The 20,966-nt window shown below is 59.9% G+C and overlaps 8 protein-coding genes across 8 annotated transcripts; 3 read left to right on the forward strand and 5 right to left on the reverse strand.

The window, feature by feature from the left end:
- Nucleotides 1-171: 171 nt before the first annotated feature.
- Nucleotides 172-2,270, reverse strand: A1Q1_00307 (peroxisomal hydratase-dehydrogenase-epimerase; the record flags this gene model as incomplete). The annotated part of the gene is made up of 3 exons (XM_014329005.1): nucleotides 172-1,504; nucleotides 1,696-1,996; nucleotides 2,111-2,270. 3 exons carry the CDS (start codon nucleotides 2,268-2,270, stop codon nucleotides 172-174), a joined length of 1,794 nt encoding a protein of 597 aa, XP_014184480.1.
- A 1,800-nt stretch (nucleotides 2,271-4,070) lies between these two features.
- On the reverse strand, nucleotides 4,071-6,247 carry A1Q1_00308 (uncharacterized protein; the record flags this gene model as incomplete). The annotated part of the gene is made up of 3 exons (XM_014329006.1): nucleotides 4,071-5,131; nucleotides 5,190-5,607; nucleotides 5,756-6,247. 3 exons carry the CDS (start codon nucleotides 6,245-6,247, stop codon nucleotides 4,071-4,073), a joined length of 1,971 nt encoding a protein of 656 aa, XP_014184481.1.
- Nucleotides 6,248-7,735: 1,488 nt separating this feature from the next.
- A1Q1_00309 (uncharacterized protein) lies at nucleotides 7,736-8,535 on the forward strand (the record flags this gene model as incomplete). Its single annotated transcript, XM_014329007.1, has 3 exons — nucleotides 7,736-7,822; nucleotides 7,874-7,971; nucleotides 8,028-8,535. 3 exons carry the CDS (start codon nucleotides 7,736-7,738, stop codon nucleotides 8,533-8,535), a joined length of 693 nt encoding a protein of 230 aa, XP_014184482.1.
- A 2,129-nt stretch (nucleotides 8,536-10,664) lies between these two features.
- Nucleotides 10,665-13,591, reverse strand: A1Q1_00310 (uncharacterized protein; the record flags this gene model as incomplete). Its single annotated transcript, XM_014329008.1, has 3 exons — nucleotides 10,665-11,335; nucleotides 11,475-13,317; nucleotides 13,391-13,591. The coding sequence occupies 3 exons, from the start codon at nucleotides 13,589-13,591 to the stop codon at nucleotides 10,665-10,667; spliced, it is 2,715 nt and encodes a 904-aa protein (XP_014184483.1).
- A 411-nt stretch (nucleotides 13,592-14,002) lies between these two features.
- Nucleotides 14,003-16,239, forward strand: A1Q1_00311 (kinesin; the record flags this gene model as incomplete). Its single annotated transcript, XM_014329009.1, has 2 exons — nucleotides 14,003-15,122; nucleotides 15,161-16,239. 2 exons carry the CDS (start codon nucleotides 14,003-14,005, stop codon nucleotides 16,237-16,239), a joined length of 2,199 nt encoding a protein of 732 aa, XP_014184484.1.
- A 207-nt stretch (nucleotides 16,240-16,446) lies between these two features.
- On the reverse strand, nucleotides 16,447-17,572 carry A1Q1_00312 (uncharacterized protein; the record flags this gene model as incomplete). Its single annotated transcript, XM_014329010.1, has 2 exons — nucleotides 16,447-17,024; nucleotides 17,551-17,572. The coding sequence occupies 2 exons, from the start codon at nucleotides 17,570-17,572 to the stop codon at nucleotides 16,447-16,449; spliced, it is 600 nt and encodes a 199-aa protein (XP_014184485.1).
- A 588-nt stretch (nucleotides 17,573-18,160) lies between these two features.
- On the forward strand, nucleotides 18,161-20,391 carry A1Q1_00313 (ATP synthase alpha chain, precursor; the record flags this gene model as incomplete). Its single annotated transcript, XM_014329011.1, has 4 exons — nucleotides 18,161-18,193; nucleotides 18,530-18,578; nucleotides 18,783-18,869; nucleotides 18,950-20,391. 4 exons carry the CDS (start codon nucleotides 18,161-18,163, stop codon nucleotides 20,389-20,391), a joined length of 1,611 nt encoding a protein of 536 aa, XP_014184486.1.
- A 150-nt stretch (nucleotides 20,392-20,541) lies between these two features.
- On the reverse strand, nucleotides 20,542-20,919 carry A1Q1_00314 (uncharacterized protein; the record flags this gene model as incomplete). The annotated part of the gene is made up of 1 exon (XM_014329012.1): nucleotides 20,542-20,919. One exon carries the CDS (start codon nucleotides 20,917-20,919, stop codon nucleotides 20,542-20,544), a length of 378 nt encoding a protein of 125 aa, XP_014184487.1.
- Between the last annotated feature and the right edge of the window lie 47 nt (nucleotides 20,920-20,966).

Genomic DNA, 20,966 nt, shown 5'->3' on the forward strand with positions numbered 1-20,966 from the left:
TTTCCCGCCATGTACATTGTAGCTGTCAGAACGAATGTATGAACAGTCTCTCCTCGTGTCCAAGACCCCTCGGTCCCGCGCGCTGCGCTCAACTCGCTGCCCTCGCTTGTGGGAATCAACTAATCCATAAAACTGCTGAAACTACCGAAACTCCTATAATTTTGTGTCTGTTTACAGACGGGCACCAGCCTTGTTGGCAAAGTTGGCGACAATCGGGCCCTTGCTGTCAGCGGACGAGGTGGGGTGGGTCGCGCGCTTGTCGAAGGTGGTGACCTCCTGCCAGCGGGCGGCGAGCTGGTCGGGGGTGGCCGGGCGGTCGTTGGGGAAGACGATACCGGCGGAGCGCTCGTAGCGGTAAGCAGCCGCAAGACCGCCGTAGGCCTTGATGATCTGGGCCGTGTCCTTGCACTCGCGGGAGGTGAGGTAGCACGCGATGGGCGCGACGTAGTCGGCCTTGAAGGTGTTGAGGAGCTCCTCGGTCCACACCGTCGCGGTCATCTGGGTGCCGGCCGAGGGCGCGAGGGCGTTGACGTAGATGTTGTTCTTGCGGCCCTCGATCGCGAGCGCCTTCGTGAAGCCGATGATGGCCGCCTTGGCGGTTCCATAGTTGGACTGGCCGTGCGCGCCCGCGACTCCGTTCGGCGACGACGTGTTCAGGATACGGCCGTAGTTCTGCTTGTGCATGTAGGGCCAGACAGCCTTGCACATCTTCCAGGTGCCGCGGACGTGGATGTCGAGGACCGAGTTGAAGAGCTCGGGCGTCATGTTGACGAACGCCTTGTCGCGCAGAATACCGGCGTTGTTGACGAGGGCGTGGACAGTGCCGAACTTCTCGACGGCGATCTTGACAATCTTCTCGGCGTCGTCCTCGATCGAGCCGATGGCAGCGACACCCTTGCCGCCGAGCTTGTTGACCTCCTCGACGACCCTGTTGGCCGCGTCGGCGCTGATGTCGTTGACGACAACGTTGCCGCCATACTTGGCGTAGTAGCGAGCGTAAGAGGCACCGAGACCGTTGCCGCCGCCGGTGATGATGACGGTGTAGTCCTTGAAGGTGATAGGGGGAGGGGGGCCCTGAGGGTTGGGAGGGAGCGAGGGCTGCAGCTTCATGACCTCCATCATGCGAGCGGCGTCAGACTGCGAGGGGTAGGTAGCCTTCGAGTAGTCGAAGACCTTGGGCCACTGCAGGTCAATGGCGGAGGGAGTGAACGAGTCGTCAGCCTTCCAGACGTAGCCCTCAGACTGCTGCCACTTGGTCTCGGCAAAGTAGCCACCGCCGACCTCGAAGAGGCGACCACCGACGTCGGGACCGTTGCGAGCCGTAAGAACACCGATGAGGGGAGCGACGTGGTCCGGGTCGAGGTGGGAGAGGACCTCGGGGGTCATGACAGTCTGGGTCATGGCCGAGGCGGCGAGGGGAGCGATCGTGTTGGCCTTGATGTTGTACTTGACACCCTCCTTGTCGAGTACCTGGGCGAACGTGACGAGGGCCATCTTGGCACCGCTAGATTGTCAGCTGAAGCTCTCCTTGCGCCGTGCCGCCGAAAAAACGCTAATCCACAAAACACCTCCACTCCGCCACATCCACCACCCCACCACCCATCCACCCTCCCGACGACTTCTGCAACTCATTCTCGACGCAAAATCGTCGTTTCTTCTTCGTTTTTTCGTCAGAGACGCTCTCCGGGGACGTACGCGTAATTGGTTTGGCCGCCATTCCCGTAAACTCCGGCGGGAGAAGCAGTGTTGACGATGCGACCGAACTTCTGGGCGCGGAAGAGGGGCCAGACGGCCTTGGTGATGGCGTAGGCGCCCTTGACGTGGATGTCGTAGACGTCGTTGAACTCCTTCTCGGTCATCTTGCGGAAGGAGCGGTCGCGGAGGACGCCGGCGTTGTTGATGAGGACGTGGACGGTGCCGTAGGCCTTGACGGCCTGGTCGACAATCTTCTGGCCGTCCATGACAGAGCCGACCGCGGCGATGGCGTCTCCGCCAACTGAAGCGTTAGCGCGATCCACAAGATACCGCCGGGCGGCAAGCAAGGGGGAGTAGGTCTGCGCGAGTGCGGGGAGACCCCGCAGTAGTACACCGCCAGAAGAGAGTTACTTACGCTTCTTGACCTCGGCAACGACCTTGTCGGCGTTGGCCTGCGAGACATCGTTGATGACGACCTTGGCCTTGCCCTTGGCGTACATGTGCGCGTAGGCGCGGCCGAGGCCGCCGCCTCCGCCGGTGATGATGACGACGAGGTCCTTGAAGTCGAGGGGCATGGTGCTTGTGTTGCGAGGGGAGGTATGGGGAGAGAGCAAAGGTCACGAGCTGGGAGTTATAAGAGTCCGGGGGGTGTCGGGAGGGCTTAACCGGAGTGCGGGGTGTGGAGGGCACGAAGCTAGTGGAGTTTCCCGAGATATCTCGTTTCCGTGTGGTGCTAGTGGGCTGGGCACTGGACGACCTGGCGGCCGAAGTGCTTGGCTTAATCCAGTACGTGTGCATTAGTAAACGCGCCTTACGCACGAGCGAGCATTAGGCTCGGCCTCGCGGTATTGCAGAAGCACTGGTGGGCAGCATGGGCTGGCGGCCGGCGCCATCATTGGGGGAGCAGGCTCCAGTCGGTCGGCCATGTCCGACCACCCAACGCTCGGCATCCGGCATACCCCACAGCCGAAGCTCCCGCGGCCGCCGGCCCTCGCCGCCGATACTCGCTCCTCCACCTGCATACCGCAACCTGGATTCCTCATGAGGTCCGGACCTGGCGGGGTGTATCTGCGGTGACCACCAGCTCTTAAAGTTGTGTCCGCTTGGTAGGATGCAAGAAAACTTCCCACTTCTAAGACTAAGCATAACTGACAACATCCTTCACATCGCAAAACTTCGCCCGGCTCGGCCGGTCAGCTGACGCCAGAAGCTAGCGGGTTAGTGATGAAGGATGCGGGGTTTAGCGCAGGGTGCACTGACTTAGTAGCCGAGCATCATGGGTTGCAGGGTGCGGGATGCAGTTGAAGAGGTCGCGCTCATGAGTCCGGGGGGGCGGAGCAAAGCTAACCACGCACTGCGACAACTTTCTGCCACATAAGGATCAGCACATCTGCAGATGATCCATCTCATGTCGCAGCCCTGGCATGTCTTACGACTGATCATCCCGATCATCATGAAGGGGTGATCAGCATCACAGAGCCTCGACCCCTGCCAATCGCGTCCGTCATGTGCGCTCGCCTGCTTCGCTCGGAAGTCGGAAGTGCCAGATCAGTCACGCATCCCAAGAGGTGTGCAATGTGCACTTCGGTGCGCTGTGGGCTGTGGGCAATATGCGTGCTATGTGCGATCTGCTGTCTGCAACGGGTCGTGCGGACCAACAGTCTTTTAGTACCTCAAGGTCCAGCCTAGGTCTGATCCCTGTCTTTGCACGTCTGCACTCATGTCTCGAACGCACGCCATGGGGGGACACTGACTCATCTTGAGCAAACCTCCGAGCACAGTCCGGGCAGTGCGTCTTCATCACGTCTCACCACTGTCCCACCTCCGCTTTTAGGTATGGAACGAGACACTCCCGACCTGGCTACCATGCCATGAACATCCTCAGAGCCGAGAGGTCTCCCCTCGGTCCCACGAAGCTCCGTCCCTGCTGTCTCACCCATCACCGCTTGCCAGTCTCTTACGCTGCGCTTGTGCAAACAATCGTCGTCAAGTAACAGTTGGTGTTACCAGAACACGTCCGGGTGCATCTTATACAACAGGTCTACATGTAATGCGTTTGGTTTTGCTGTTTTCGCTTCTGCTTCTCGCTCTGGGCGTTAGACGTTAGGCGTCTGGGCGTATGGGGTGTCTCCTCAAGATCGTGGCGGGGCATGAAGGGATTACTCTAAGGAGCGATTGGGATAGGTTACTGGATTGATTGAGGGACATAGTTTTCGGTTGAGGGTCGTGCTACATGGTCTTGAGATGCTCTTGGCGTGGCTCATGACAGAATGAACGTTATTGTTTCGTGATTACCGCAAGCGGTGGGTCTGTTGTGCGTGTGGTGTGTCGGAGGTCGACTGATGGCAAGATGGCCGGCAGCGTGTCCGCCCCGCTCAGAAGGGCACTCCATAGCTGCCGACCGACCGCGGCGAGCTCTCGGTCACAACGATCTTGGCGGCAGCTGTATCGAAGGGGTTCTTCTCGAGCTCGAGATCGGGCGTGAGCGGCGTGTCGCTCGAGAACGTGCTCGAAACGTTGCGTTTCGGCGACTCAGTCATCGCCGCGTCCCAGTCTGCCGCAAGCTCGGCCAGACTCTTAGTCGGAGACGAGACCGAGGCCGACGAGATCGACAACGAGCGCTCAAGTGCCGGTACCATCGGCGGGCGGAGCGCCGCGATCGCCTCGTCGTGCACTGCCTTGCGCCATGCCTGGGCTTGCTGCTTTGCAAGCGAGCCTGGTGATGTCGGCTCGGAGGCGTCGACCTTCAGCGGGTTCTTCAGGATGGAGATGCGCCGCTTCACCGGCACCGGCTTCACTGTCGGCGGAGTCAAGATCACGGGTAGCGTTATGCTCCGCGGTAAGGGTGAGACTGGCGAGACGGCCGCGACTGGCGACGCTGGAACATCAGGCAGAGGCGGGAGCGGGCGCTGGCTCGAGAACACCGCGGACAGATCCGGGGGCGGCGGGGCGGGTCGATGAGAGCCTATCGGTCGCCGGACCGGTTGCTGGGGCGGAGAGGGCGCGGACCTGGTCGGGTACGGGGTGTTGTAGGACGAAGGCATCAGCTTGTCAGGTAAGACAGGAGCAGGGCCGCTGATGCTCTCTTTGAGTGACTGGCGTGACGACGATCGGCTGGGGAGCGTAAAGTCTGGAATCAACTTTGAGTCCCTGATGGAGTGCTGGACAGAGTGCGCACGACGATGAGGCTGACGCGGCGAGGCGTACAGTTTGTTCGTCGTGTGCAGCCGCGGTGGCGTGTCAACGCTTCGGCTCAGGTTGCCATGGTATGAGGTGAACAACGGCATGGGCTGGGGTCCTGAGCGTGTGCGTCTCCTAACCGCCATGGCTGCCGCTTCGTTAATGCTGACCAGCTCTGCCGACGAACTCTTCGGAAGGTCGGGTGTCTTGGGAGGCAGTGGCGGAGGCGAGACGGCACAGTCATCTGTCGGCAGTGCTGGGAGTGCGGCGTTCAAGCCTGTGGTCAGCTCCGCATCGAAAATCTGTTAGCTCACCTTTGTCAGGATTCGTGACCGGGTACGGTCCCCTCATCATGAGAGCTGGAACAATGGGTGATCGCTGAGTGGTGATGGTGGGAGAGTGAATGGGAAGAGGAGGAACAGGAGGGGGTGCTTCGTCCGACTGGAACATGGACGCAAAGTTGGACGCGGATCTGCTTCGGCGTATGTGGGAGGGCCGGCGCGATGAGGTGCGTTCAGGATATGCGCCGCCGCTCGACGACTTGGTGTGCTTGGATTGTTTCCGTAAGCTGGGGTGGATGTAGGTACTAAATCCGTCCACATAGGGATGCTCAGGCAGGGAGTCTTCGTCGAGCGAGGCTCGTGAGCTGTAGGATTCATGAGTGTCGAACGAGGAAGGTACAGGGGACGGAGCCTGCGCTGGCGGTTCGGTCGCCTTGAGAGGAGGATACCGCTGCGGAAGAGTCAGCACGAGCACACGCGATGTGGTTAGGCAGCAGCCAGGGAAGAAGGGTCAACGACGTCTGAGCAGAGTGTGTGCGCTTGCGTGGGTTGTGTGTTCCCGAGTGTGCCCGCACGCACACACTCGCATCATCACTCACCTGCCAATCACCGCCGCAGAGCTCCCGGATGTCAAAGTCGCTCATGTCCATGGCGTCCGAGTCGTCGGTGGCGAACGACGAGAACGAAGAGCACCGCGTCAAGTCAACGGGAGGACAGAGGAGCAGGCCAGGCGTCAGGTGGGCCGAGGAAGGTGGTGGAGTCGAGGGCCAACTATTAGTAGCGGACGCCGGCGGTGTTGGAAGCGACGGCTCTGAGCGCGAGGTGGTGGGCTGTGATGGACAGGGGCGTGAGGCTGCAGCAAGGGGTGCCGAGACGGCGGAGGGGGCTGAGCCGGAGGGGAAGGGGGTCGAGGGAGAGGCCAAGGAAGACGGGGTTGGGAGTGGTGATGAGAGCGATGGCAAAGGAACGTGCGGTGCCGAGGGAAGGGCAGGGAGAAGATGAGCTTGGACACTCGCGTCGGCGGTCCTAGACCTGCTGCTCGACGCGCCCGTGCTCAGTGGCTGTGGCGTCAGGTCCAGCGCAAGAGCCATCTTGTCTCAAGTCCCAGAAGTCCGTGTCGTCCACACCACTGTGTCCACCGTCTACGGCCCACGCCCAGGTCGATTGCCTCTTGTTGATCTTTGCCCTCTCGCTCTTAGTCTGGCAGAGCCGGATGCCCAAGTGTTTTCCGGCGGAACAACAAGTTTGGGAGGTCACCAAGGTATTCAACAGCGGTAGCGCAACTGCTAGCGCCCTAGCAAAAGGAGACACCGGTTAACGACGATCACTCCTCAAGCCTGGCTGTGTGACTAGCTGCCGGGCTTGAATGGTCGCCAGCTCGGCACTGTCGTATGTTGTCTATTCCTGGGTCCCTTGGTACGATATCACTCGAGTCTCCAGCTTTCGTCCAACTTTTGCGCAGCAGAGATGAGGAAATGAACCTACAACGCCAAGAGAGTCGACATGAGACTTCAACAAGCCCGGGCAGTGTTCTGTCCAGGGGTCTTAGTCTCCGCGTATCGATCGGCGACTGCGCTTGCGATGCGATGCAGGCGTCCTCAGTCGGAAGGCAGGAATGCCTCGTCGTATTCCTCGCAGGGATCAAGCGGCCCCAGAAATGTGGGAGGGGGGCTTTCCAACTTCCGACGCTTCAGAACCGGACCGCCTCAAGTGCCACGGTTCCCTAACCGTTAACCGCTTTGGCGTTTTCGAGGGCCGGCTGACGCCGAGGAATATTCACAGCAGGAGAGCACAGCTTGCGGCGTCCGGCGCAGAGGGTGCTCAGGTTGTTCGGGTCTCTCAGCTCTGCCGACTTGGCTGCTGGGAAGGGTGTTTAGAGAGGGGCCTGTGCTGGGGACCTCGATTCGTCGTAATAATCGCGCGCTCGAGGGGATCGCTGTTGGCGAGCTGAGCGGGGGCGGTATGACCGGCCGGGCCTTCGTTTCTTCGTATCCGTTCGTGAAGTCTGTGCGTCGAGGGTCGAGGTCGACAATGGCGTACCAGCGTGGGCTGGGGTGGGCGTGGGCGGTGCCGAGGGGACGGTGGGGAGGAGGCAGGGGCGTTCGCCTCGCTTTTGGAGTGGTGGAGAAGATCGAAAGAGGGTTAGTCAAGAAGAGGAGAGAGATGAGAACGCAACAGAGGTTCACGAGGAATGTTTTCGTGGACTCCTGGTGCATGTCACTCGGAGTTGCAAAGTCCAGCTGAGCTCGGCGCTCAGCGTCGTCGTCGCGAGGCTTGCAAGGCGGGCTTGTGAGGCTTGCGCTTGCAAGGCTAGAGGCTATGGTTAGCAATGGAGTTGTACCTCACGTTCCTCTCGTTCCTGGAGATGGGTGAGGAGAATTAGAGGGTGCTCCTGATGCACCCAGCCGGGGCTTGATAGACATATGTCGTAATTGCTCGCCAGGCAGGTAACGTCGCTCGCTGTCCCTGGGTGCTTCAGGATGCATCATGTCAAGAGTCACACCCCATTCACCTGCACTCCCTGCGGCTCATGTACAACGACGACAACTCCTGAAGCTTACCAGGGCTCACCTGACCCAATGCACCCGAAGCTCAGCACATCTCCCTTCGTTTCGGCGCCTGATGTCGCTGGGAGGGACAGGATTGACCAAACTGGCAATTGCTGGGTACGTTTGACGGTGTCGTTGTGAAGCTCGTGCACAGTCAGATACCATTAGAGCCTGCAGCGACTAGTCTTGTCAGGCCGAAACGTGACGACAGTGCCGAGAGTGCTCCCACAAACCTCATTGTCTGCCGGAGGTGCCGTACATGTCGGGTGTGTCATGACTGTCGGAGCATGAGACAATGGTCCATGAAGGTGACATACTGCAGCACCTCTTTTTCCGGCGGTGACGGGATATTGCAGGGGTCTGTGAATGCTAGGCGCTCTGCAGCCCACCAGAACGGGAGACACCAAGGCTGCAAGGATCAAGGACGGCACTCGATGCAAAACGTTTTAGGGGCTGGGCATTCGTCAATGCTTGTGGTGGCTGAGAGGCGCATTTCATCGGTGATGGCCAGGTCTGCCTCAAGAGCGAGCGGTACTCCGAGCGATAGGAGAGGACGGCACCGCGTTCCTCGTCGAAAGTCCCCCGCTGGCGACGGGCCGACTGCAACAGTCACGTTCCATTCTTTCATTGTCTCTGATCCCTGCCGACCCTCCACTAGCCCTACCGGATGCTCCTCGGGAGCTGGGGATCACCGAGCCATGCATGTTCCTGTTGACGAGCAGCTGGGCATGCTACCCCTCGGAGCATTGCTCTCCTCCGAGGAGAGACGATGGCTACCGACGCTCCGTTTCAAGTTGTTACATCGGACGAACGCAGCAGCTGGTTGGTAGCGCAGCTGGCGTCGCTGTCTCCACCTCCCAACAGCGACCGCCAGACCCAGCAGACGTACGCCTGTCCACTGACGTCTGGGAACCAGCGACGCAGATGTCACCCCAGTGTTGGCGCCAAAGGGTGGCCCAAGGGAAGGGTAAGACAGGAATTCTGGTTGCATCCTCGAGACCTGTCACGCATGTACGTACTCCTCTGTTCCTGCTCTGTCTGCTGTAACAGCCACATATTTGTGCTTCGGCCCTGATCTTCCCTTCCCCCCCCTGCACAGAGGGATTACATACTCCCTTCCGCCGGATCATTCTTGTCACCTGCATGCCCAGGACTGACCAGGACTGATCAAGACTGGACGGACATGTCGAAATAGAAATGAGGGCACTTCGAACTCTATCGCTGAATTAGGGTGAGCCCCGTCGAGCTACTGTGAATTAGACAATTCCAAGCTTGTCCGTCTTTGAGCTTGTGATACGATCAACAAGCTCGCCGTTGAATATCGTGGCGCCGACACGGGGTGAGCTCGTGTCGGTGAGCGGCGAGCAGGTGCCCGCGGACACGCCCGCCTTCTGTTTGTCTTGCGCATCTGGTTGGCTCGGCTGGCATCGGCGCTGTTTACGCTCAAGTGAATGCCACAACAGGCTCAGACTCGAGAGTGCTTTTTGAGGGTGTAGGACGCTCTCCGTGATCCAGCAATCAATTTGCAGCACCTGCAACGACGTCACTACTCACTCCCCAATGCAGAGCGGCTAGTACGCTGATTGGGGGTGGTTGTCTTGGACAGGCGAGCGTCGCAAGACCAAGTGCTGCGCAGGTTGTACGCCACTAGTACATCCAGAAACTGGAATGAAATGAATTGCTGCTTGAGTATCATCTTGGGCACAGCTGACGACGTCTCTTGACCCAGAACCAGGATGATCTACGTACATCATCACTGTGCGCCGCGATTGGCGCGCTTGCTTGTCTCGTCGCCGCAGGCCTCCTGGACGGTGACCATAGCGCGTGCCTCTGCCTGCACCTCGTGGCTGTAATTAAGTGCCCGTGCCCGACAGACCTGATGCGATCGCAAACGTCGATTGCAAGCCAAAGTGCGATGGGCTTGCACTTGGACCTTCGACGCCAATCTTCGAAACAGATAGCGGCGTGATCTGAGCGGCCAGGGAGGTCTAGCATTGTACCTGCACAGGCGGCTGTGGACTTGGACGCACAAGGACCAGGACGCAGTGATGTCTCCGCTCCTCACCATCGAGTGTGCAGGCTGGAGAGAAGGGTCTGCCTCTCACTTTGTCGTTGACACATCGCAGTAGAAAGTCAGAACTCGCATTCTGGAAGCCTGATGCGTACTTTCGGCAGACTGTCCGAGCAGCCTTTGCGCTCCGACAAGCCGTCACCGGCACTCCCGCCAGCCACAATCTATGTCCATCTTCCGCCAGGCCGTGGTGCCGTTATCTCGACAGCCGCGGATCTAAGTTTTCACAGGGTGTCGCAGCCGCTCCACTGCCTCGACGACGAGCTCCAAGACATTCGAGGGATCGCTCCGGCTCCGTCGCGTAACGCTTCATGCATAAGTGCGTCCTTTTCTCAGGCTGTCTCACCTCCTCATTCCGCTACTTCGGCTGCCTGCCGTCAGACCGAGCCGGCATGGTCTAGCTAGTGATGGAGCAGTGGGCCTACCTTTGCAGTGGGACTCGTCGCTGGTTGGGAAACGTGACAATTCTTCGCACTTCACTGCTTTCGATCCGGACATTCAAATCCGAGTCATAATGGATCCAGCTGGGTCATCTGGACGTCTCGGTCATCAAACTTTGCGTCGGGTGTAGCTTCGGATCTCGCCTCCTAGCGAAACGAGCGAACCCAAGCGCAAACTCAGAGCTCAGAAAGTCTGTAAGTTCAGTACGGAGGGGGAGGCAGAAAATCAGAGCCGTAGTGAGAAGCCGAGAATGCGAGAACGCGAGAAAGTTCGTTCCTGGGAGCTTCGAGCGCGTCATAGTTACACCTCTCGTGTGCGCGTCGAGCTTCTTCAAGCGAGCTTGTGGTGCCAAATTGGGCACTAGCAAATGCAATGCAATACATTCCTTTGTTGTTGTAGCAGAAGACAGATCAAGTAATCGACAGGAGAACACGCAGAGCAAGTTACTTAGTACTTGTCCTGGGGCACGCCGGCGAGCTCATCGTAGCCGAGGGCGAGGTTGAGGTTCTGGAGGCACTGGGTCGCGGCACCCTTGAGGAGGTTGTCGAGCGCACCGACCACGACGACACGCTTGCCGCTCGAGTGAACCTGGACGCCACCAACGCGCCAGCCGTGGCGGCCGGCAATGTCGCGGACGTCAGGAGCCTGCTGCGTGATCTGGACGAGGGGCTCGTTGGCGTACTTCTCCTCGTAGAGGCCGACAATGTCAGAGGCACGCATGCTCTTGGCGAGCGGGGCGTTGAGGACCGAGACAATGCCGGAGAACCACGGGGCAACGGTGGGGATAAAGGAGAGCTGGAAGTCCTCCTGGCCGTTCAGGCGCTGGAGCTGCTGGCTCGACTCGCGCTCGTGGATGTGGTCAGTCAGCGAGTAGGGGCGAACAGAACCCTCCAGGTCCTGCTGCGAGATCTTGGGGACGGTCTTGGGGTGGCCGTCAGCGTCCTTCTCGCCAGACTTGGTGCCGGCACCCGAGTAGCCAGAGACACCGAAGACGGTGGGCGGGCGCTGGGCGTCGAGATAGGGAAGCAGAGGCGCGAGGAGCATCTGCGTGTTCGTGGCGTAGCAGCCGGGGTTCGAGATGCGGTCAGACGCACGGGCAGCGTCGCGGCCGTAGAGTTCTATTCGATTCATTTAGCTTCATATCACTTTATCTAGACGGGGTAAACAGCACACAGAGATAAACAGCAAGATGTAGGTATTCAACAGAGACCTATGTCTTTCAGTCTAAATCTGGATGCGCCCCTTATGCGCGCTCACCAGGGAGAGAGTAGGTCCACGACGGCTCGAAACGGTAGTCGGCAGAGAGGTCGACGATGGCGCTCTTGCCGCCCTTAGCCTTGGCGGCGTCAATGGCGTCAACGAAGGGCTTGCAGACTCCGTTGGGGAGAGCCATGACCCAGGCATCAACCTCGTTGTTCTCAGCCATCTTGCCGACGTCCTCGGGGGAGAGGTTCGAGTACTTGACGTCCGACTTGGTGTAACCCTTGAGGGGAAGGCCGTTAAGCTCGCGCGACGAGACGTGGGTGAGGTCGAGGTGGGGGTGGTTGTTGATCAGGTCAACAAGGTTCTGGCCGGTGTAGCCACGGGCACCAATCAGGGCGACACGCTTGCGGGGGGCCTCAGTGGCGTAGCCGCGGCGCTGCTCGGCGGCACCGGCACGGAGGGAGGGGCGAGCGGAGGTCGAGAAGGCGCGAGCGTTGGCGGGGGCACCAGCGAGGCGGTGGGGAGGGGTCGAAGGACCGACGGGAAGGAAGACACGGTCGATGCGACCGTTCTGCTCAAACCCCTCAATGATCTTCTCAACCTGCTTGACGTCGGGAACGCCGTACCAGTAGAGCGAGCGGCCGGCGCGGGTGAACGAGCCGTCAGCGCGCTCGAAGTGCCAGGCACGGTTCTCGTCATCCGCGGGGGCAGTCCAGAAGAGACGCTTGTGGTCCTTCTTGATCGAGTCGAAAACGTTGTCAACAGTCTTATTGAGGATAGCGTTGCGCGAAGGAAGGAACTTGGTCATGACAGGAGTCTGGCCCTCGGGGTGCGAGACAACGGCGACAACGTCGAGGGGCTCGTCACCGTAGATGGTGTGGGGAGTGTTCTTCATCTCGGAGAAGATCTCGGCAACGGACTTGCGGCCGGACTGGACTTCGGGGTCACGCTCGGTGAAGATCTGGCGGAGCTGGGTCGAGCCAACACCCTCAGTGGCGGGCTGCTTGAAGAGCTTGTAGCCACGCGAGATAAGGGTACCGGCACCGGCGTCAGTGAAGAGCTCCTTCTGGAGCATGTCGGTCGAGATGATGGCGACAGACGAGGTGCGAGGGAGGGTGTCAAGGAGCTCCTTGATCTCACGGAGCTTGAGCTTGGTGCCGAACTTGACCCAAGACTCCTTCATGAGACCCTCGTACTCCTCGTCGAGGTTGATAGCAGAGAGCTTCTTGCCAGTGACACCGTGGAAGAGACCACCCTTCTCGTTGAGGTAGACAATCTTCATGGGCTCAAGGACCTTGGCGAGCTCACCGGCGGCGACGTCGGCGTTGACGTTGAGCATCTGACCGTCGGCGGTCTCGGCGAGCGAGGTGAGGATGGGGAGACAGCCGGCGCGGATGGCAGCCTCAATGGGAGCCTTGTCAACACGCTGGATCTTACCGACAAGGCCGTACTTGTTCTTGTCAAGGTAGTCGGCGTGGAAGACACCGGTGGGGATGGGGCGCGCACGAGTGCCGAGACGCTCGAGGGCAGAGGTGAGCTTGAGGTTCTCCTGGAGGAAGACCTGACGAGCGATCTGGAGGGTCTTGGCGTCGGTGATACGGATGCCGTCCTCGTAGTCAGGGGTGATGCCCTCAGACTCGAGGATCTCGTTCAGCTGAGGACCAGCACCGTGGAGAACGACAGGGTAGAGGCCGAGACGGTTCAGGAACGAAAGCGAAAGCGCGAGGTCATCAAGCTCGTTGGTGAGGATAGCACCACCGATCTTGAGAACAGCGAACTTGGCCTCGGGGAGGACACCACCGGCGGAAGCGCCCTTGGAAGCCTGGGTGAAGATACGGAGGTAGCGCTCAACCTCGTGGCGGGAACCGAGAGAGTAGAGAAGACGGATGATAGTGTCCTATCGAAAGATTAGCGATGTGACGCAATCGCAGAAGGAACGCCGGGGCACACCGGCGCCCTTGTCGACTTACACGGTCCATACCACCATCGCGGGGGTTCTGAACGGCAGACGTAAGGCCGCGCTTGCGGATCTCGTGACCGACCTTCTTGGAGTCGAGCTCGAGGACAATGTTGGAGGCGCCAACCGCGGCAGGCTTGACGTATCCGCGAGCCGCGGAGCGCGCCAGAGCCTGAACGGCGGGGCGTTGGAGGTTAGAAATGCGGCGGAGCATTGGGGGAAGAGTGGTGGCGAGCCCTCCTGTCGTACTGAAGGGATCTAGATGAGTGATTGAGAGGAGGGAGGAGGTCTTAGGATTGAGTCGATAGCAGCAGCCAATCGAGGACAGCGACCGGTTAGTGAGGCGGAAACCGGATCCCCGTGGGAAAGTTACTGACCTTGTTCGGTGACATCAGTCACGTGTTGATTGTGCCTGGAATGGAACTGGAACGCGGGTGCTTTTCCTCGCTGGGCCTTGTTGTGGCTCACCACAAACAAACAAGTCAACAACCCAAATAAACGCAAGGACGGGTTGCTCCGCCCAGCCAACCTTCAACCACACAATCATCACCGTCATGTCCGAAGGACAGGAGAACGTGGTAAGCTTCTCCATCTCTAGCATCCGTCCCCAGAACCAACGCTAACGATGCAGCCACCAGCAACACGGCTGCCCAGGGTTGGTGGATCACCGACCAAGGCGTCCGGCATTCCCAAGGGTATCCCGAAGCCCGTCACCCGATCAGCGTTAGGCGCCGCGTCAACAGTTGCAGGGGAGAAGCGTAAGGTGCCCGAATCCCCCAAGCTCCCGGCGAAGCGCAGCACGTCCGGCCCCAAACTTGGCAAGTCGACCACTGGAATCAAGATGTCGACACGAGGCGCAGCGTCCTTTGCGCCCAAGAGGAAGGCCTCGGCTCCGACTTTGGGCAAGTCGACCACTTCGAGCATCACCACTCGTCGGGGGCCCGTTAGTGAGGCTGCCGCTCGGCGACCTGCCAGCGCCGCCGCCACGCGGAGCACCGCGCGACCCACTACCACCACTGCCGCCGCAGCTACCCGACCAGTGCGACCAGCGACATCCTTAGGTGGCCCTAGTCGAACGCCGAGCGCTCGGACATCCGCCGCTAGCCGCAACGGCAACGTCACACCAGAGGATGGCCGATTGGACAACCTCGAGAAGATGCTCCAGATGATTCACGAGGAGCAGACGAAGATGGCGGCGTTAACGGCTACGAAGGAGGACCTGGCGAGTGTGGTTCTGAACGCCGAGGACAAGGAGCGCGAGAACCGGCGAGCGTTGTCCAACGGCTCGGAGGAGATGGAGGCTCTCCGGGCGAGGCATCTCCGCGATATGGAGGAGATTGAGAGGCAGCTGCGCACAAAGGAGCGCGAGAACCGAGGTCTCTTGAGCGAGCTCAGCGAGAGCTCTGAGGAACTTGGCCGGCAGCGCGACATCGTGCGCGAGCTACGACAACAACTGGCCGACCAGTCAACGCAGCACATGACGCTCTCGGCGCAGCTGACGGCCTCGCAAGCGCAGAATAACGCCCTGCAGATTGAGGTCGAGCGCGCCACCCTCGCCGTGTCGGCGATGAAGGCCGAGCTCGAAGCGGGCTATCAGAAGGCGGCCAATGCTGAAGAGCTCGCGGCCTTGCGCATCAAGGAGGCGCAGGCTGAGTGCGACCGTCGTGTGGCCGAGATCGAGGAGGAGCTGCGCACGGCAGAGACGATCCGTCGCAAGCTTCACAACCAGGTGCAGGAGCTGAAGGGTGGGTTTAATACTCAAACACTTGCTAACCATCCACAGGCAACATCCGTGTGTTCGCGCGTGTGCGTCCCGTTCTCGGGCGAGAGCAGTACAACCCCGAGGGTGTTGCTCAGATCACGTACGGCGACGAGCGCCTCGCCGCTGAAACGGGCCAGAGCCAGCTCGAGGTGCGGACCAAGTCTGAGTCCGCGACCGGCAAGGAGAGGGAGCAGGTGCTGTCGTTCCAGTTCGACAAGGTGTTCCAACCCAAGGACGGACAGCAGGCCGTGTTCGAGGAGATCTCGATGCTGGCCCAGAGCGTGCTGGACGGGTACAACGTGTGCATCTTTGCGTACGGCCAGACGGGCAGTGGCAAGTCGTGGACGATGGAGGGCGGCGACACCCCCGAGACTGCGGGTATGATCCCGCGCGCGATTGAGATGATCTTCGCGGTGAGCGCGCAACTGCGCGACCGCGGGTGGAAGTACACGATGGAGGGCACGTTCCTCGAGGTGTACAACGATGTCATCAATGATCTGCTCGGCAGCGGGCAGTTTGACACGAAGCGCCACGAGATCAAGATCGACAAGGACAACAACATGACTGTCACGGACACTGTCTCGCTCCCGCTCAGCAACCCGCAGCAGGTCTCGACGCTGCTCGAGAAGGCGCGCTCCCGTCGCGCCGTCGCCGCGACGCTCATGAACGAGCGCTCCTCTCGCTCCCACTCCGTCTTTGCACTCAAGGTGCGCGGCTACAACCCGCTGACCGACGAGAGTTCCCAGGGTATCCTGAACCTGGTCGATCTGGCCGGTTCCGAGCGCCTGGCGCAGTCCGGCGCAGGCGAAAACAAGGACCGTCTCAAGGAGACGATCAACATCAACAAGTCACTCTCGGCGCTCGCCGATGTGATCGGAGCTCTCGGACAGGGCCAGCAGGGCGGCCATGTTCCCTACCGCAATTCCACCCTCACGCGTCTGCTTCAGACTTCGCTCAGTGGAAGCAGCAAGACGCTCATGCTGTGCAACCTCTCCCCGCTTGCGGCGCACCTCGGCGAGACGGTGTGCTCGCTCCGCTTTGCGACCAAGGTCAACACGACGCCGGCTGGAACGGCGAAACGCACCCTTACCAAGGGCTAATGTTAGGACAATCAGTAATCAGTAGTGGATTCCCCATGTGTGTGTCATGTACGAGTATTCGAACCCCTTATCTGCAGTCTGCTGCACTTTTCCCTGCTGTCTGTGGAGTTCAGTCCTCTGCGCTGGGTGGCCCAGACCCTCGGCCTGGACCGAGGCACGTCTGAATGATGCCTGTTACATGCTATGCTCTACTAGACCAGCTGGTCTCTACTGACCTCCAAGGACGATGTCTCCGACGCGGAGACGCGTCCAGCCCTGCTTGTTCTCGATGGTCTTCTTGTATCCCTTCCTCCTCTTGCTGAGCGTGGTGCGGGTGAGGGGGCTCTTGGTGTTCTCAAGCACGGTGAGCGTGCAAGTAGCCACTTCGGGGGGGATCGTCTCAAAGTCGCCAACGACGCCGTGGGGAAGGGCCTTGCGCAGCTGCCTGCCGTCTGCGGCGGGGGAGCGGATCGCAAAGTCGCGCGACCCGACCTCGAGCATGCGCGTGATGTTCAGGATTGTCCCGGGCTCCAGGCGCGGCTTCAGCGTCGGCACCGTCAGAATGTCCTTCGGGTGGAGGAGGTAGGTCCGCGAATGCAAGCGCGCGGTGCAGTAGATACCGCTGTTGGGCGTGGTCTGCGCCTTGAGCAGCTTGACGGCCTCGGCTGTCGAGGTGGGGAGAGGGGGCTTGGAGCCCGAAGCAGGGAGGGGAGGGGGGAGCGAGCCGAACGGCGCCTTCGAGGACGAGGCGGCAGCCTCGGACGAGACAGACGTCGAGTGCAGCGAACGCAGAGGCGCGCGGAAGGCTGGGCAGTCAGTTCATGCACAAAAACGTAACTCACCCCGCGTCAGAGTCGTGCGCGCGGACATGGTCGATGGCGATGTTTAGGTCGAGCTCACTGCCAATCTCGACTTTTCGCCGTTGTGGTGAGCAAGCCAGAGTTGCTTTCCGACTTTGCTGAGTGTCACGTGCTTCCAATGGAAGGCGGGGGTATTCCCACGCGAGCTACAAACTGTCGATCATCTCTGTAACGGAGTTGCAACCTTACTCCATCTGTGACTTGATCGGTGATGGATGACGCCTGCCTGCCTGTCCTTTTTGGCGCCGGCTTCGTCAAAAAGTAGAGCATACGCGAGGGCGAACGCCAGGCACGGCCCGTTTGACTGCCTGGCTTGTCACTGCATCAGCCGAAGTGGGGTCCGGATGTGCCCCACCGTGGCTGCTGGGCATGCTGGGGATGAAGTATGCATGTGGCCAGAGATTCGCTGGGTGAAACTTGCCAGACCTCTGTGCTTTCTGACAGTGAATGCATGTGGTTTGCGATTGCGCACAGGCTGCAATATCGGAGAGCATTGTGGGCGCAGAGTTTTGTCAGTACTGTAGTGATCGACGAGCGAGGTGACTGAATGACACAAGCCACAAGGCCAGAAACGGATCACAACCAACCGAACGAAAGCGAAGAGCAGATCGAGTATGTAAGCCGACGAGGCGTAAGGCGTGGGAGCTAATGATATCTGATTAGGACGCAGACAATAAGCTTGCAGCAGCCAGACTTGTCAGACGGGTGCTCGAGTGGGGAACCATGTCCTCGCCAGGGGGGAGTAGTCACTCCAATCAACCAGCAACAACCGCGATGCATGCAGCACTGCAGCACTCACAGCACTGCAGCACTGTTAGCCGGCGCAATTGCAGACCGAAATACGGCCGCTGGTAGCAATCGGCCAGCCAACGAAAACGCTGGGCGAGGCAGCAGTCAACTGCCACAAGCAACGGAACCCCAATTCTCCGGAACCATCCGTGTTCCTCCGCCGACCCTTGCACCACCCACCCCCGACCCCCGCGACACTGGCTCAAACTCATCCAGGCCATCCCATCTCTTTCTACTTCGCCAAAACCCCTCTCCCCTCCCCCCTCATCCTCATACCCCCTACACCGCTCATCATGCAGTCCGCCATCCGGAACTCGCTCCGCGGCGTGAGTAGATCTTCAAAGCTCCAGCTCGACGACGATTGAACAACTCGACACGGCACAAAGAATCCGAGCGAAAAGGACCACTCGAATTCGGCTCGGCAGAAAAGGCAAAAGGGGCTTTCGGGGACATGGCTCATGGAAGGATACAACAACAACTACACTCGACGATCCTCTTTGCCATGCCTGCGCACCGCCTGCTGCGCCGCGATGCACCGGTCCGCGTCGAATGCGCCTCGCCAAACGACTGGGAAACAGCGGGATGAAATCAGAATCGAGCTGGAGCTTTTTCGGACCTTCCGGCCCTTAGGCCCCAGACAACACTTGCTGACCCCGTAACAGGTTCGCGCTCGCGTCCCCGCCGTCCGCACCTACGCGACTGCCAAGGCCGGTACGTTTTCTGCAACGCTGCCTGCCGATCGCTGTGCTGACCGTGTCTTTTTTCCGTGCACCTCTCGCGTTTTACTTTTGACCTATCGCCACGTCGGATTAATCCCTCCACCTGACCTGCACTCCGTCCAACCCTGGCCCTGACTTGCAACACACACCCGCAAAATATAACCGAATCCGTTGTCACCATCGCGTCCAACAACAGCCGCTTCCGAGGTCTCCAACATCCTCGAGAACCGCATCGCCGGCACCAACGCCGGTGGTGACGTCCAGGAGACCGGCCGTGTCCTCAGTAAGTAGACTTGTTTTGCTGCATATCGCCGCGGCAATTCATCTCGTTTTGTGACGCACGTTTCTCACACTTTTCCACAGCCATTGGTGACGGTATCGCCCGTGTCTACGGTCTCCGCAACGTCCAGGCCGAGGAGATGGTTGAGTTCTCGTCTGGTGTCCGTGGAATGTGCCTTAACCTCGAGGCCGACAACGTCGGTGTTACCATCTTCGGTAACGACCGTCTTATCAAGGAGGGTGACACCGTCAAGCGTACCGGTGAGATTGTCGACGTTCCCGTTGGTCCCGGCCTTCTCGGCCGTGTCGTCGACGCTCTCGGCAACCCCATCGACGGCAAGGGTCCCATTGACGCCATTGGCCGCACCAAGGCCCAGGTCAAGGCCCCCGGTATTCTTCCCCGTCGCTCGGTCAACGAGCCCATGCAGACTGGTATGAAGTCTGTCGACTCGCTCGTCCCCATTGGCCGTGGACAGCGTGAGCTTATCATTGGTGACCGTCAGACCGGAAAGTCTGCCGTCGCTATCGACACCATCCTCAACCAGAAGTCGTGGAACGACGGCAACGACGAGAAGAAGAAGCTCTACTGTGTCTACGTCGCCGTCGGCCAGAAGCGTTCGACCGTCGCTCAGCTCGTCAAGACCCTTGAGGAGAACGACGCCATGAAGTACTCGATTGTCGTCGCTGCCACCGCCTCGGAGGCCGCTCCCCTCCAGTACCTCGCCCCCTTCTCGGGATGCGCCATGGGCGAGTGGTTCCGTGACAACGGCAAGCACGCCCTTATCATCTACGACGACCTTTCCAAGCAGGCCGTTGCCTACCGTCAGATGTCGCTTCTTCTCCGTCGTCCCCCCGGACGTGAGGCTTACCCCGGTGACGTCTTCTACCTCCACTCTCGTCTCCTCGAGCGTGCCGCCAAGATGAACGAGAAGTACGGTGGTGGTTCGCTCACTGCCCTTCCCATCATTGAGACCCAGGGTGGTGACGTCTCTGCCTACATTCCCACCAACGTCATTTCCATTACCGACGGCCAGATCTTCCTGGAGGCTGAGCTCTTCTTCAAGGGTATCCGTCCCGCCATCAACGTCGGTCTCTCCGTCTCGCGTGTCGGTTCCGCTGCCCAGACCAAGCTCATGAAGTCGGTCGCCGGTTCGCTCAAGCTCTACCTCGCCCAGTACCGTGAGGTCGCCGCCTTCGCCCAGTTCGGTTCCGACCTTGACGCCTCGACCCGCTTCCTGCTCAACCGTGGTGCCCGTCTCACCGAGCTCCTCAAGCAGCCCCAGTACTCGCCCATGCCCGTCGAGATCCAGGCTCCTCTGATCTACGCCGGTGTGCAGGGTCTCCTCGACCAGGTCCCCACCGACCAGATCACCACCTGGGAGAAGCAGTTCACCGAGGCCCTCAAGTCCCAGCACCAGGACCTCCTCCAGAAGCTCTCCGGCGGTGTCCTCACCCCCGAGATTGAGAAGGAGATGCGCAAGGTCATCGAGGACAACGTCTCCGACTTCCTCGCCAAGTCGCAGTAAATCTAAAAATTTCGCAGGAGAGTGGGAAATCAAACATCTATATATATGTAGGCGTTTTTCCATCACAGACAGCACAAGAATGCAACAAATGATCTAAAACGGAGCCAGTGAGCGAAGCGCGAAGCGCGAAGCGGAGCGAGCGAGCTGCCACTAGCAATCGAGCGTAGCGAGATGCAATACCAGCAATTGCATCGAGATGAGCAGTCGCGCTCGGTGCAGAACTGGCGAAGTCGAGCCAAGCCGGTGCAAACCCGCGCCAAAGCTGAAGTCTCGATCGGGTCGCAGCTCTGATTCTGACTGGCTGGGAATCAACTGAGGGCCCGTAGGGTGCGAAAACTGACTTGAAGCGGAAACTGGGGCTGGCGTGACGTGGCCGTACCCAGGCGTGCCAGGCGAGCCGAATGCCACATCCAGCTGCTCAGGGACGGCTCGGTGCGAGCCGATCGCGTCATGAGCTCGCTGCCTTCCAGCCGATCCAGCCGATGTGTCCGATACGGCCCTCTTGCTGGTGGTGTGTGGATGGTGCATGATGGATAAATAAACAAAAGGTGGTATGGATACGGTAACAAGTCTTG

Source organism: Trichosporon asahii (genome assembly GCF_000293215.1).
Source record: "Trichosporon asahii var. asahii CBS 2479 unplaced genomic scaffold scaffold00002, whole genome shotgun sequence".
Lineage (NCBI taxonomy): Eukaryota > Fungi > Basidiomycota > Tremellomycetes > Trichosporonales > Trichosporonaceae > Trichosporon > Trichosporon asahii.